The sequence below is a fragment of the Capronia epimyces genome (assembly GCF_000585565.1).
Source record: "Capronia epimyces CBS 606.96 chromosome Unknown aczIQ-supercont1.3, whole genome shotgun sequence".
NCBI classification, from domain to species: domain Eukaryota; kingdom Fungi; phylum Ascomycota; class Eurotiomycetes; order Chaetothyriales; family Herpotrichiellaceae; genus Capronia; species Capronia epimyces.
The window spans coordinates 1,207,593-1,220,202 of NW_006912906.1; the positions used below are offsets into that span (position 1 = coordinate 1,207,593).

The 12,610-nt window shown below is 52.3% G+C and overlaps 6 protein-coding genes across 6 annotated transcripts; 3 read left to right on the forward strand and 3 right to left on the reverse strand.

Moving 5' to 3' along the window:
* Nucleotides 1-516: 516 nt before the first annotated feature.
* On the reverse strand, nucleotides 517-1,982 carry A1O3_03696 (uncharacterized protein; the record flags this gene model as incomplete). The annotated part of the gene is made up of 7 exons (XM_007733831.1): nucleotides 517-872; nucleotides 971-1,053; nucleotides 1,125-1,519; nucleotides 1,572-1,639; nucleotides 1,692-1,728; nucleotides 1,785-1,804; nucleotides 1,856-1,982. The coding sequence occupies 7 exons, from the start codon at nucleotides 1,980-1,982 to the stop codon at nucleotides 517-519; spliced, it is 1,086 nt and encodes a 361-aa protein (XP_007732021.1).
* Nucleotides 1,983-3,672: 1,690 nt separating this feature from the next.
* Nucleotides 3,673-5,310, reverse strand: A1O3_03697 (uncharacterized protein; the record flags this gene model as incomplete). Its single annotated transcript, XM_007733832.1, has 2 exons — nucleotides 3,673-4,202; nucleotides 4,287-5,310. The coding sequence occupies 2 exons, from the start codon at nucleotides 5,308-5,310 to the stop codon at nucleotides 3,673-3,675; spliced, it is 1,554 nt and encodes a 517-aa protein (XP_007732022.1).
* Nucleotides 5,311-6,524: 1,214 nt separating this feature from the next.
* Nucleotides 6,525-8,134, reverse strand: A1O3_03698 (uncharacterized protein; the record flags this gene model as incomplete). The annotated part of the gene is made up of 4 exons (XM_007733833.1): nucleotides 6,525-7,299; nucleotides 7,357-7,469; nucleotides 7,550-7,870; nucleotides 7,946-8,134. The coding sequence occupies 4 exons, from the start codon at nucleotides 8,132-8,134 to the stop codon at nucleotides 6,525-6,527; spliced, it is 1,398 nt and encodes a 465-aa protein (XP_007732023.1).
* An 805-nt stretch (nucleotides 8,135-8,939) lies between these two features.
* On the forward strand, nucleotides 8,940-10,020 carry A1O3_03699 (uncharacterized protein; the record flags this gene model as incomplete). The annotated part of the gene is made up of 2 exons (XM_007733834.1): nucleotides 8,940-9,240; nucleotides 9,347-10,020. 2 exons carry the CDS (start codon nucleotides 8,940-8,942, stop codon nucleotides 10,018-10,020), a joined length of 975 nt encoding a protein of 324 aa, XP_007732024.1.
* An 821-nt stretch (nucleotides 10,021-10,841) lies between these two features.
* A1O3_03700 (aldehyde dehydrogenase (NAD+)) lies at nucleotides 10,842-11,666 on the forward strand (the record flags this gene model as incomplete). Its single annotated transcript, XM_007733835.1, has 1 exon — nucleotides 10,842-11,666. The coding sequence occupies one exon, from the start codon at nucleotides 10,842-10,844 to the stop codon at nucleotides 11,664-11,666; it is 825 nt and encodes a 274-aa protein (XP_007732025.1).
* A 56-nt stretch (nucleotides 11,667-11,722) lies between these two features.
* On the forward strand, nucleotides 11,723-12,385 carry A1O3_03701 (uncharacterized protein; the record flags this gene model as incomplete). The annotated part of the gene is made up of 2 exons (XM_007733836.1): nucleotides 11,723-11,727; nucleotides 11,800-12,385. The coding sequence occupies 2 exons, from the start codon at nucleotides 11,723-11,725 to the stop codon at nucleotides 12,383-12,385; spliced, it is 591 nt and encodes a 196-aa protein (XP_007732026.1).
* Between the last annotated feature and the right edge of the window lie 225 nt (nucleotides 12,386-12,610).

Below are 12,610 nucleotides of genomic sequence, written 5' to 3' on the forward strand. Positions count from 1 at the left end.
TACGGAGTAGGCTGATTTGCCGTCCAGGCCACTGGGCCAGCAAGCCAATCTCCGCCCTGTTCAACCCATGCAGGTCGAGGGAGGACCGCAGCAGAGCCTGAGGCACAATGCAAGAACAAGATGCTAGGGGTGGGTGTGGGTGCTAAAATAAATGCCAGGTTATAAGCCGGCAACCAATGAAATAGAACCTCTACTCTAGGGAGGCCGTAGAGTATACCTACCAGCCCTTTGACTGAAATGCCGCATAGGAGAAGGAACTTTCGTCAACGAGATATGGATACGGACACGGAGTACGCAGTACAATGTTTCATATCATCCCTTTGAGCACGGTACTAGTACACAGGAACGATGATTAGCAACAACTACAGAAAGCTCCTGACACATATCGGTTCCCATTATCCGTCCTTGGTCATCATGTCTACATGTCCTTGTTGAACTAGTCATCTACTTCGCCCAGAAAATACTTTTAGGTGGGTGGGTGGTCGTGTCGTTGTAAACCCAAACCACAGCTCTGGATCACACAGCATGCTTGTATGGTGTAGATAGCTCATACTCGGTGGTTTTGGTCGGTGAACCGGGAACTGTATGCATCTCGAACATCGGCTGTGGACTCTTCTTGTCAAGACCCGAGGGCGATTCTGGCAGACTGTCGGTGCGCTCGTACAGAACACGGTCTTCAAAACTCTGAGCCTGAGCCAAGGGAGACGATGGCGCGTGTGACGACCTATATGATTTGGACTTGAGGCTGCTATAGGACCGTTTGACCCGGTGGAAGACGGAGATGGATTTCTGCTTGATGGCGCCCGCACAGGCGGCACAGATGCCGAGGTGGTTTTCAACCGCAGCCCACAGGTAGACTAGAGCATAGTTTTCTACGCGTGGAAGGAAATGTCAGTCATCAGTCAGTTTCTTTCGGCAAGGGGGACAAGGCTTGCTTGTTGGTGCGTGAACGGGGCATGCTGGCCTGTACCTGAGACATTGCTGCCATTGCGTATGCCGTCTCTGTCCACGTGGACGATCGCGACTAGGCGCATGATACTCGCTACGACAACACTGTGCACAGAAAGCATTAGTAAGGTAAGACGGGAAATGTAATCTCTGGGCAGCAGTTGTCAAACACATACAGTCCACCGATTGCGAACAAGGCATAGACCCCCCAGCGGTGCGGTTTCAGCATGTCAACGTTGCGTAGCAGTACCATCGGCAAGAGGTACATGACGACGTCGGTAACAATCATGATGATCGCATTTGCGTAGAAGAAGGCGATCAAGTTGATGCACCTGGGTGCATGTTCGGTAGGGGGTGGCGTCACGCCTCGCAGCCAGATGACCCTGAGAGGGATGCACTGCATCAATATCACCAACACAGAGCTGATGCCGAAGCCGGCGGCTATGATTTGCATCAAGTGTATGAACCAAGTCTGCGCTCGGGTCCGTGCAAGGCCATAGTAAAAGGTCAGCCAGGCGTGCTTGACGAACATGTTGCACAGGAAGTAGGGCGGGAAGGCGGCGACGAGAAGCTGCATTCCAAGTCAGCAAATCCCTGGCACAGGTGGAATTCATCTGAAATACCTTCTGAAGAGATTCTCTGCCCTCGAATTCAGCCAGAGATATCGACGCCCCGAGGCCTTTGGCAGCCGCTGAAATTGGTCAATCACACTTGGGCTCTAGAAGGCGGGATTGGAGTCTTACCAGCACACACAATGCTCGTCATGACCAAGGAAAAGAACTGCGTAGAGGGATCAGGAATGTTTGCAATCGGTTCAACGAGGAGCTGCGACGCACGGCACTGATGATCAGAAACCCTAAAGGAGGTCAATTCATTGTAGCTTTGCTGAGGCACATCAAACACTCACATTTACTTGCATTCAACCAACCGACTGTCTTGTACTGTCTCTCGAGCTGGACCAACACAGAGACGATGGTCCCGACCGCCAGCACAAGGCTGGTGGCCAGCAGAGCATGATCTGTCGACGCCAGCATGTTCGAACTCGCAGATTCCTGTGCACAGATGATTTGAAAAAGATGGACGTCTGCCACGTTTAGAGATGTCAACTCTGGCAGTAATATAACTCGCGGCGGCAGCATGCGGCACAGAGATCCTGGTCCATTCTGTGCTTATCTGTTAGGAGTTCGGATGGGAGGTCGCCACTTCGGATGCATCGTACAATATTTTTACCACAAGCAATCCATGCACGACTTGTCAACTAACAGAGCAGAATGGCCCTCGATGCAAGATCACCCAATGAGTAGAAAGCGGAGTTGGGACGACAGGCACTTTGCAAGGACTCGACCAAGGCAGGAACTCCCATCCCTCTTTCCCCGCCGTCAACTAAAAAAAGGTGGAGAGTGGAGATCGGTCCTGTCAAGCAGGAACAAGGCGTTTTTTGTGCAAGGGAGCTCAGCTCTCATGAGGCCTACCGTTCATGGCAAGAGCGGGAAAGCAATGTGTAGTAAGAACCCCGGGTTCGAATTCCTTTGCCTTGCCGCATGGTTTCTTTTGATTGTCCTGTGTAGCATACGGCGCCCAGAATCGTCGAAAAGAGTTTGAGATAGGAGCATAGTAGACCTGGACGGCATCTGGAGAAAGCCTACGGATCGGTTCACCACCGAAAAGACGATGGCGCGAGTCAAAGGTCCACAGATATACTCTGATGTATTGAAAATGTCGTAAGGGCGGGTGGTCAGGATGGAGGTTGAGGTCCCATTGGGCCGAGCCTGTCGGTTTGCCCGCTGTCAGCAACGGACCTTCGGGTCTGGCCTCTTTTCGGCCCCAAAGTCCTGATATCAGGGATCGCCAGCACTTGCAGCAAACGATAATACGAGATTGTGCTCGTGTAACAGATCTGACTGCATTTGCCGATGCGCAGACAACCCTATCATGCACTCGATCGTAACGGAGGACTTGGCCGACGGCTGCGGCTGGTTTGTCTTTCCACTTAAACACTGTTCGATGGGAAAGTTTCACGCCGTTCGAATGCGGGTAACAATTCTGTGGTCGACTCAATCGAATTGTCCTGAATCTCAGAGGAGATTGACTTGGTGCTTCGTCAAGAGAACGCCTCGATCGTAGCCACTTCTGACCTCTTCGTCTCGGAGGTAGGAGCGTGAGGGGCACGGCAGACATCCCAGCAAGGGGGAAAGTCTCTTCCCAGGAGCTGCATGACGGGCAAGGTGGAGGACCCTTATGAATGGCCAGGCTTGTAGCAGCGCAGGGCTCAAGGATGACCGCGAGGAGGGAAGGATTGGTTGGAGGCAGATGTTCGGATCTCACAAACTTACGGAGTAACGGAGTGCGGTGCCTGACGGCGCAGCTGCAACCATAAAGCGGCAGGGGAGTACTGTACCTCAAGTTGTCGGGGGTGATAAAACTGCGATTCGTGGACGCCGCTTTTGGGCTCCTCTACGCCTGTACGCGTGGCCTTAACCCTTCAACACCCCGATCTCACGTAGCCCTATGGTTCTGTCGTCGTAATAGTCTATTCCTGACAGTGTGTGGCATTCAATGGCTAGTGCAAAGAAGACTGTGACTCCTGCTGCGCTCTGGGTCGGTTGACTTCGGTGGCCTCTTTTAGCCATGTACTGTTCACACCCAAAGCAGACTCAGATCCGACGAGCAACCGCACCAGAGTTATGACAACAACACTATTAGTTATTCATAAGTAGTGCATTCTCAGGGCAGGAGCGACTCGTCCCATTCGAAATGACCGCTCAAAAAGTCTTTTGTCATAAGAAGGCCCAGATCACCAGCTGACGTGGTACTTTGATCATCATGACCGGCAGGGGGCCCATCTGCGGATCCTGGACTGCGCAGGGGTCCGATCTCACAAGCCTGCCCAACATCACGATCCACCAGTGGTTCGGAGATGGATCTGGTGATACTCTCCCGAATCTCAAACATGTACGGCCATTTGACTTGGATCTCGTCCATGGCGCCGAGAAGGAAAGACAGCGGCTTGGCTATCTCGACGTCGGTCCACAAGGCCTTGTTGAAAAACCGCTTCATCAAGACCGTGGCTGCCGCGGTTGACAGGATATGCATCACGTCAAGAGGGAGGTCGACATAGCGATAATGGCGCGCGTAGCTCCTCAAAAGGCAGAGGATGGCCTCTAAGGATTGGTAGCAAATTTCGATGTCTTCGCTCGTGGCAATCTTGGGGTCACCGAAGAGAGTTCGTGGGGGACGATGAAGGATTATCATTCCTGTGTGAAAGAGCAAACTTGGTTTAGGTATTAGTCGAAAGAAAATTGGGCACGAAAGAGAAACGGGGGTAGGAGAAAACGTACTGCAGGTGTAGAACGCATGCAGGCACTCGTCCAACCATCCACTGGTTCCAATGTAGCTTTCCCGGAGCCTGGAGAGCCAGTTCGTCATGTCCACATGGATTTGGTGGGCCGTCATTGCAGTAACCGTGCTGATTTGACTCCTGTTCTCGAAGATATTGACAATGAGATTGTGAAAGATCTTGGCCAGTTCAATCTGGTAAATTAGTGAGGCAACCAACGCGATACCATCCTCATAGGCAGTCGTCGAACTCCCAGGCGAGATGTAGGTATCAAGCAGCCTCTCCCATTCAGCGGGATAGGGAATACGCATGGCATTGTGGACATCCGACTCATGTGGATAGAGGGCGGGAGGCCGTCCGAAATGAAGACTCAGCTGTTTGTCCGCGGTGAAGGCGGCCCAGTAGACCCGACGCAAGATCTCTCTGTCGACCGGAGATTTGGAGGTTTGTGCCCAGTTGCTGGGGTCGAGGTGCAAGCCCATCTCATGCGCCAGACGAAATGCCATTCCACAGAAAAGCCAGCCTTTGGATGCCTTGCCCTGGCCAATGTCCAAGTGGCCAAGCAGGATCAGTGATTGCAAAGTCGTCAGATCGGGATTTTCCAGCGTCGCATATAGAAGGGCATGGGCTCGTCGGACAAACAGATTCGACAGAGCGGATAAATCGGGCTCTTCGGATAATGGTGCACTGGTGGCGCATATGGAGCACAAGAGAAGATCAGAGTAATACCGACCGAAGCCGGCGTCATAGTCGCGCAGAAAGTATTCACGATAGATAAACATGTTGTACTGGTAGGATTGTCGGAAGAAGGTCTTGACCAAGTGACGGCAAACCTCATGGTGAGGATCGTAGTCAGACCCCCCTGGCTCATCCGAGGCCAGGAGTATCTTTCGCGGTGGGACAATCTGGGCAGCCTGCTGGTCGGCGCTGATGAGGGGGACCGTCCAGTTGTCCGAAAGGTGCATCTGAAAGAGACTGGTTCCTCCGTAAAATTGGGAGGCATTTCTGCTGGTCAGGTTCCGCATTTGGCCGTATCGACTTCGAGCACCCAAAGGACTCGTGGAGTGGTTGCGGTCAGGCACTGAGCTTGATGCATACGCCGATAGCATCTGCTCTCTCTCAACATGACCGGCCGAGGCCACCTTTTGGATGAAGGATTCTAGTGAAGCGACCTGAGACTCAAGGGCTCTGACGTGGCGTCTCTGCACGGGTCTTGTGAAGACAATCGTCCAAGAAGGCTCAGCTTGGATCCACGACGGAGTGAGGGTGGGGTGGTGCGTCTTATCGGCTTACCTCTGTTTTTCGCTCGAGGCAGGATGCACGCATTCTATGCCAACTTTGATGCATCCTGAACAGGGCTTGCGACGGTCGCATTTGATCTGCTTGGTCAATCAGATGCTAGGACTCCAGGAAACCAGAGCAAGGAGCAGAGAGCAGCGACCTTGCGGCGACGACACCTTTCACATCTGTGTGTTGTCAATTGACTTTCAGACACCGAGGTTTACCGGACACACGGGCATGCAGTGCTTACGAGAGGGAGGGACGTTCCTCCACAAGTCCTGTCGCCGAAATCATCCAGGTAGGGTGTCTCGTCGGGTTGAATATGTTGGATCATTGACTGGTCAATGTGTTGATTCAGTCATCAGTCGATCTGGGCGCGTCCGTACAACTGCTGCTCGAGTTGAGAAAAGCAAAGCAACTTCACGTTGAATGAACAGTGTAGAGATGAGTGTACGGAGTACGTGTTGTAGTGTGTTATACTAGTAAAGATGAAGCTATCTGCTACAAGCAGTGACCGGACTGCCAAGGCGTCACAATGCCTGTGACGCCGAATATCTAGCTACCTAATAACCTACTGGGAGGTAGTAGCATCATCCCGCTTTAAGGTGGCGAGGGCCACTGGTGGGGTTAAGGAGGCTCGGGAAAGCGTCCATAGCCTTAGGGCCCCCTAGCCCCTGAGCCCTTTCCGGCGGAAGTCAGGTTCAGGACCACAGATGTCTTTATAGCTTGAACGATAAAAATCAGGCACAAGTTTTGCAAGTAATGAGTCCAACCGATGAGGCCACAAAGGCCAACGAGTAAATTCCTAGTGCTTCAACCCCTGCTTCACCCTTCCGCCCCCCTCTTGAAATCTCTGAAAGAATCAAAACTGTGTATCGCATCTCCCGAGTCAGCCACATCTGCGGGCTAATAGATATATCTAAACTCCAGCGCACTTTCACCTGTTGTTATCCTGCGGTCATCTGCTCTCTCCCCGTTCGGGATCTGTTCCTTCGTTCTGTTCATGAACCAGAGGTACGTGATTTGTGCTGCAATCAGACACATGCTGATGATACCAGAGACCAGAGAAGCCCAATGGCCGAGTCGATAGGGCGCCTTCCTGTAGACCTGGGGTGCCACTACGCCAGCCAGATTGCCAATCGCTTGTTGGACTCCAACGGCGGTAGTGCCCCGCCATGTTGTTGTTGATCCAGATTTCGTTCAGACCGGGACCACAATACAACGGGATGGCAATCAGGTAGTAAGCAAAATACTGCACACCTGAGCTCTTGACGGAGAGCAGTAAAATATACCCGACGATAGCAAAGATGTCCACGAAGAACAGTAACGTCCCTCGGAGCCTCAACTTGTCGCCGAGCACAGCGGCCGAGAAGAAGGAGATGCCACCCAAGGCGTACACAGGCACACCGAGATACTGAGCCTGCAGGCTCGAGTACCCCAAACCGAGCTTGAGGATAGATGGAAGGAATGTGCTGAAGCCGTACAAGATGATATCCTGGAAAAATTGAATCAGGGCCGTGGCGTAAAGCTTCGGGTCGCAGAAGGCGGAAGCGACTTCTTTCCACTCAAACACCTGGCTACCTAGATACTCCTGGCGTTGAAGATCACGTTGTTCCATGACTGCATGCTCCTCAGGAGTCCAGAATTTGGCTTTCCTTGGGTTGTCGGGTAGGTACAGGAAAATGAACGGAACGATGATAGTTGAGACCAGTCCTTCGATGATGTATAGCCAGCTACGAGTCGATAGTCAGCACCGGTAAGTCTTCAGGAGGATGGTGTTAGGAACATACCTCCAAGCCTGAAGGTTGCCAACTTCGCCGACTTTCGTGATCCCTGTGGCGATGAGACCACCAAACATGCTGGACAAGGAGCTAGACGCGAAAAGATACGCAAGACGAAGACCCTTTCAAAGATGCGCATTAGATCTTGCCAGCAACGACGTGAAGACGAGTCTTTCAAGGACAGTGGGTGACAGCAACATACCTGCTCCTCCCGCTTATAGGTCATGGTGATATAGAGAGACAAGCAAGGGAAAAACCCCGCCTCACAAAGTCCTAACAGCACACGACAGGCCACGAGTGAACCGAATGAGCGGACAAAGGCTGTGCCGATAGTAACGACGGCCCATGCCAGGGCCATCGAAGCGATGAGAATATGCGGACGCAGACGTCTCATAGCCAACACGACGGGCAGCTCGAACGTGACATAAGTCGCGAAAAAGACGCTGACGGCAGTGCTGTATTGATCTTCCGTGAGGTGCAATTGGCTTTTCAATCCCACCACAGCTGCGTTGCCTATGTTTGACTGAGTTTGTTGTGAATCAGCTGGCCTGTGCTTGTGCTCGCTTGGGTCTCGATGGCAGGAGACGATGCAACGTACCCGGTCCAAGTAGGCGAGGAAATAGAGCAAGGCAAAGAGCGGTGCCAGTCGCCTATCCAACTTTCTAAGGACTCTCTTCTCCACGGCAGGGTCAACCACGATGCCCGCCTGCAGACTACCGTGTCTTTCCAGCTCTTTTCCATCGTCGGTAACGCCGGATGCTACCACTGCTTCTGGACTTAGGTTCATGCTTGCCGCCTCCGCGGACTTTGTTTGCTCGGAACCCATTCGTAGGTATGGATGAGGGGTTTTAAAGCGACACAAAGGAGGTCTAGGGCCTGAGGGAAAAATTGTGCATTTCAATGAGAAAAATATATTAGGGGACTGGGCGAAATTTATAGTACGATCATCTTGCTCAACGCTGTCGCGCAGCATATAGGAGCTCTCCACGAGAGGCCAGATTAGGAAACGCTGAAACCGATTGTCCGGAAACTGAGATACACAGACACGGTCGAGGCACCCGATCGCTCTGCCATCTCCTGGGGAGATGGTAGCTGATGTTAGCATCCTCTGATTTGTGGATATGATGAGGCCGCACCCTGTCATTGGCCAAAGTAAGAGAAGCGGAGATGCAGCGGAGGTGGAAGTCCGCCCTCCGTACCGTTATCTCCCTTCCCACCTGATTAGATCTCTCGTAGCTGTCCACCTCGCCGTCTCGAAGTTACGCGGTCCTTGTCGTAAGAGGACGCTGCCTCGAAAGCTGAGAGGCTTGTGGGTATGGGCCATTCAAAGTGTATTCAAGTGTGTCGGCTCAGCGTAGCCGGCGATTTGCGCAGCAGTGGGACTTTCTGCGTCCAGCCTGATCCAAATCTCCCTCAGATCTTCCGTCAAGGTTCATGTATTAATAGGGACACTCCCCGTTTTACCCTGGCGATGATATATTCTTCCCTGCCTTCCGCCTTTTGCTTCCTTGTCTACTTCGGCTTTATTTGACTGCTACTACTGGATCTGTAGGCAAGCCAGCCGCTGTCGAGTACGATCATTCACAGCAGCCATGGGATCTTTGGCTCCATCTAAACCCATCAACTTGGTTGGTTACATTGGCCTGGGCCTCGCTGGTGGTCCTCTGTGCACATGTATCCTCAAAGGAGGATTCCGGACTGTCGTCAGAGACGCGGACCCGAAACGACAACGAGAATTCGTGGAAGCAAACAAGGAGTTCCTCGTGGCAGAGGCAGAAGATGGACCAGAAGCCTTCAAGGACGTGGACGTTCTGATCACCATGGTACCCAATGGCGACATCGTTCGTGACATCCTGCTAGGTCGGAAAGGGGTTGCCCCCTTTTTGAAACCAGGTACGTCGTCAACACTTGCAATGAGCGTCCCAGCGGTGGATGTGTTGTACCCCAATTAGCTGGGAAGGACATTCAAGGTCAACGGAGCCTGCTGACGAGGTTGCAGGCACAATAATAGTCGACACCTCGTCCTCCAATCCTTTCACGACACGAAAATTGGGGGACGACCTCAAAGCTTATCAGCTTCGGCTGATAGATTCGCCCGTCACACAAGTGCGTATGCATGACATCAACGATGGCGAGGCGACCTTCATGCTTGGTGGCAGTGTCGAAGACATTCAAATGGCAGAGCCTGTGCTCGCGACGATGTCCCGCTGGCGGTTCCACATGGGCCCATTGGGCAGTGGTCATGTCATGAAAACATTCAACAACTACATAACCGCCGCGGGTATTGCAGCCCTCAACGACTCCTTCATTGTCGGCCGTAAGATGGGACTGGACCCAGCTATGATGACCGATGTTTTGAATGTCGGCACAGGCCGGAATTATGGTACGGCGCATTCCATCAGGGCCGAGGGCTTGACCAGAACCTACTCCAGCGGGTACGGCCTCGCCCTGCTGGTCAAGGACTTGGGCATCAACCTAGATCTCTGTGAAAAGATGGGTATCGACACGACTCTGAGTCAACTCATGCATGGAACATTCAAAGAAGCTCTCCAGCTGCATGGTGTCGAGAAGAGTGCAGATTATACCGAATGCGTGAAGCTGTGGGAAGAGAAATCTGGGATCCAACTGCCAACGTACACCAATCTTCAAGAATGCGATGAGCCTAGGGATTGAACAGCATCCCCGTCTTCCACAACACAGATGCGTTGCAGAGGCCTCTTTGATCTTAAAATGGGGTCCGAATGAGTTTGTGGAGTGGTGAAGAACAGTACAATTAGAAGAATTTGGATAGATACCCTGGGTTCTCAGCCCGAGTTCTCCTATCGTTATTTCACTCCTTCATATTGTACACAGTTTTCCAGAGCTGTCAGTCTTTCCTCTCCTTTGCATCCTTTGCCAGATAACATGGTTTCCGCAGCCACGAGACTGTGTATCAGCACTTGAGGCTCCAGTCACCGTTCTTGGTCGAAAAGGCAGAATTACTAGGGCCGCCTCTAGCAGATTCTGGCCCTGTTGTTCCATGACCTGAAGCTGCTGCGACCTCAAATACGCGCCAAAGATCGAAACCCATGTGTCGTGGTATTTGTTGACTGGAATTTAAGAGAAGAGCGCGGCTTGCCCTGGCCACCTTCTTCACCAACTTGTTCAACGTGCATTGTGGCCGACAAAGCCTAGTGCCTATGCAACTGACATGATAACGATGACCCTAACGGGTCTGCCGATCCGATCGGCTCGTCGGCTAGACAAGTTTGTACCGTCCCTGATACTGCGTGCGGAAGTGGAAGTCCGCCTCCGTCTCGATTCACCTAAGAGTGCGTTCTTGATCCATCCATTATAGCGCGCTGTGAAATCAAGACTTAAACCCACCTTCATTCAATCACCAATCTTTCTCTTCTCTATAGACTTGTTCATTAGAGACAAGACCAATTTCGTAACTGGTCCACTCCTTTTCAATAACCGAGAGCTAAACCCGAGGTCATCCAGGGTAATCGAGTATGGAGTCACTGGAAACCCCTCTGAAGTTTCCGGATGGCAGCAATTATGCACAACCCACCGGCATTTTGATCAACAATGAGTTTGTCCCCTCGGTGGATGCATTGTTTTTCGCCAGCATCGACCCATTTACCCAAAAGCCGATATGCAACGTCGCCCGTGGCAAAGCCGCCGACATCGACAAGGCAGTGGCAGCTGCACAGACAGCGTTTCCCGGGTGGAAAGCTACCAAGCCTGCAGAGAGAGGCAGGCTTTTGAGTAAGCTGGCGGACCTCATCGAACGTGATGTCGACAAGCTCGCCAAAATCGAAGCCATCGACGGTGGGAAGCCTGTCAAGGTTGCAAAGGATGCCGACGTCCTCGCCGCGGCGGCATGCTTTCGGTACTACGCTGGCCTGGCCGACAAGTTGAAAGGTGACACAATCGAGACCGATCCTGATACAGTCAATATGACCCTTCGCGAGCCTTTGGGTGTTTGTGGTCTGATTGTTCCGTGGAATTTCCCATTGCTGATGTGTGGGTGGAAGCTTGGGCCGGCGCTCTGCGCTGGCAGCACCGCTGTGCTGAAGCCGGCAGAACTGACACCGCTGTCCGCACTATTCCTCGGCAAACTGGTTGTCGAAGCTGGATTTCCGAAAGGAGTGGTCAACATTGTGCCAGGATATGGCGCCGAAGCAGGTTCAGCCCTGTCCGGACACCCAGATGTGGCCAAAATCTCCTTCACGGGAAGCACACAGACCGGCAAATCTATCCTTCGAGCTTCGGCCGACTCAAACCTGAAGAAGACAACGTTGGAGCTAGGGGGAAATCACCGAGCATCGTTATGAAGAGTGCCGACCTGGACATTGTTGTAGAATGGTTGAACGGCGGGTGTTTTTACAATATGGGGTGAGTGGCGCACCGAGTGCTCAGGATTTTGATGCAGCTGTTAGAGTGACCCAATCTAATCTACAAGGACAGGCAGAACTGCTGCGCCAGTAGCCGCATCTTTGTTCAACGAGATATCTACGCAACTTTCCTGGCAAAGTTCAAGACTCGAGCTGAGAGGAACGTCCTTGGATCGCCCTTTGATGGCAACCCTTTCCTAGGACCACAGATAAGCGGCGCGCAGCATTCCAAGATTCTCGGCATAATCCAAGAAGCCAAGGCAGAAGGTGCCGTCTGTATAGCTGGAGGAAAGTCGCCTTATGGGTGGTTCGTTGAACCCACCATCTTCAAAGACGTCAAGAGCACTATGAAGATTGCACGAGAAGAGGTCTTTGGCCCTGTCGTCGTTGTGGCGCCCTTTGACGACGAGGGTGAAGCAATACAGATGGCCAACGACTCTTGCTACGGCTTGGCCGCCGGCGTCTTCACCTCGGATATCAAGGAGGCTATACGGATTACGAAAGGGGTAGCTGCAGGAACCGTCTGGGTGAACTGTTACAATGCCATCTCCCATCAACTCCCGTTTGGCGGATACAAGCAGAGCGGGATTGGAAAGGACCTTGGACAAGCATCCGTCGATGAATTTAGTCAAGTCAAGACCGTACGTGTCTGGACTTGAGTTGGACACTTTGAAAAAAGCGGTCATGGTGAAATAACTACGTTGATATCCTGAGACTTTTTATATAACTGTTTTCAGGCTCTTCTTTTGGCACGGCTAGAGTCAATATACGATCCGTCGATCGAGGATGCCACAGAGGGTCTCATCTTCCTCGGCACACCGCATCGTGGTAGCCATATCGCAGCGTATGGAAAGTGCCGACGAATATCCCGCCGTTCCATAAAC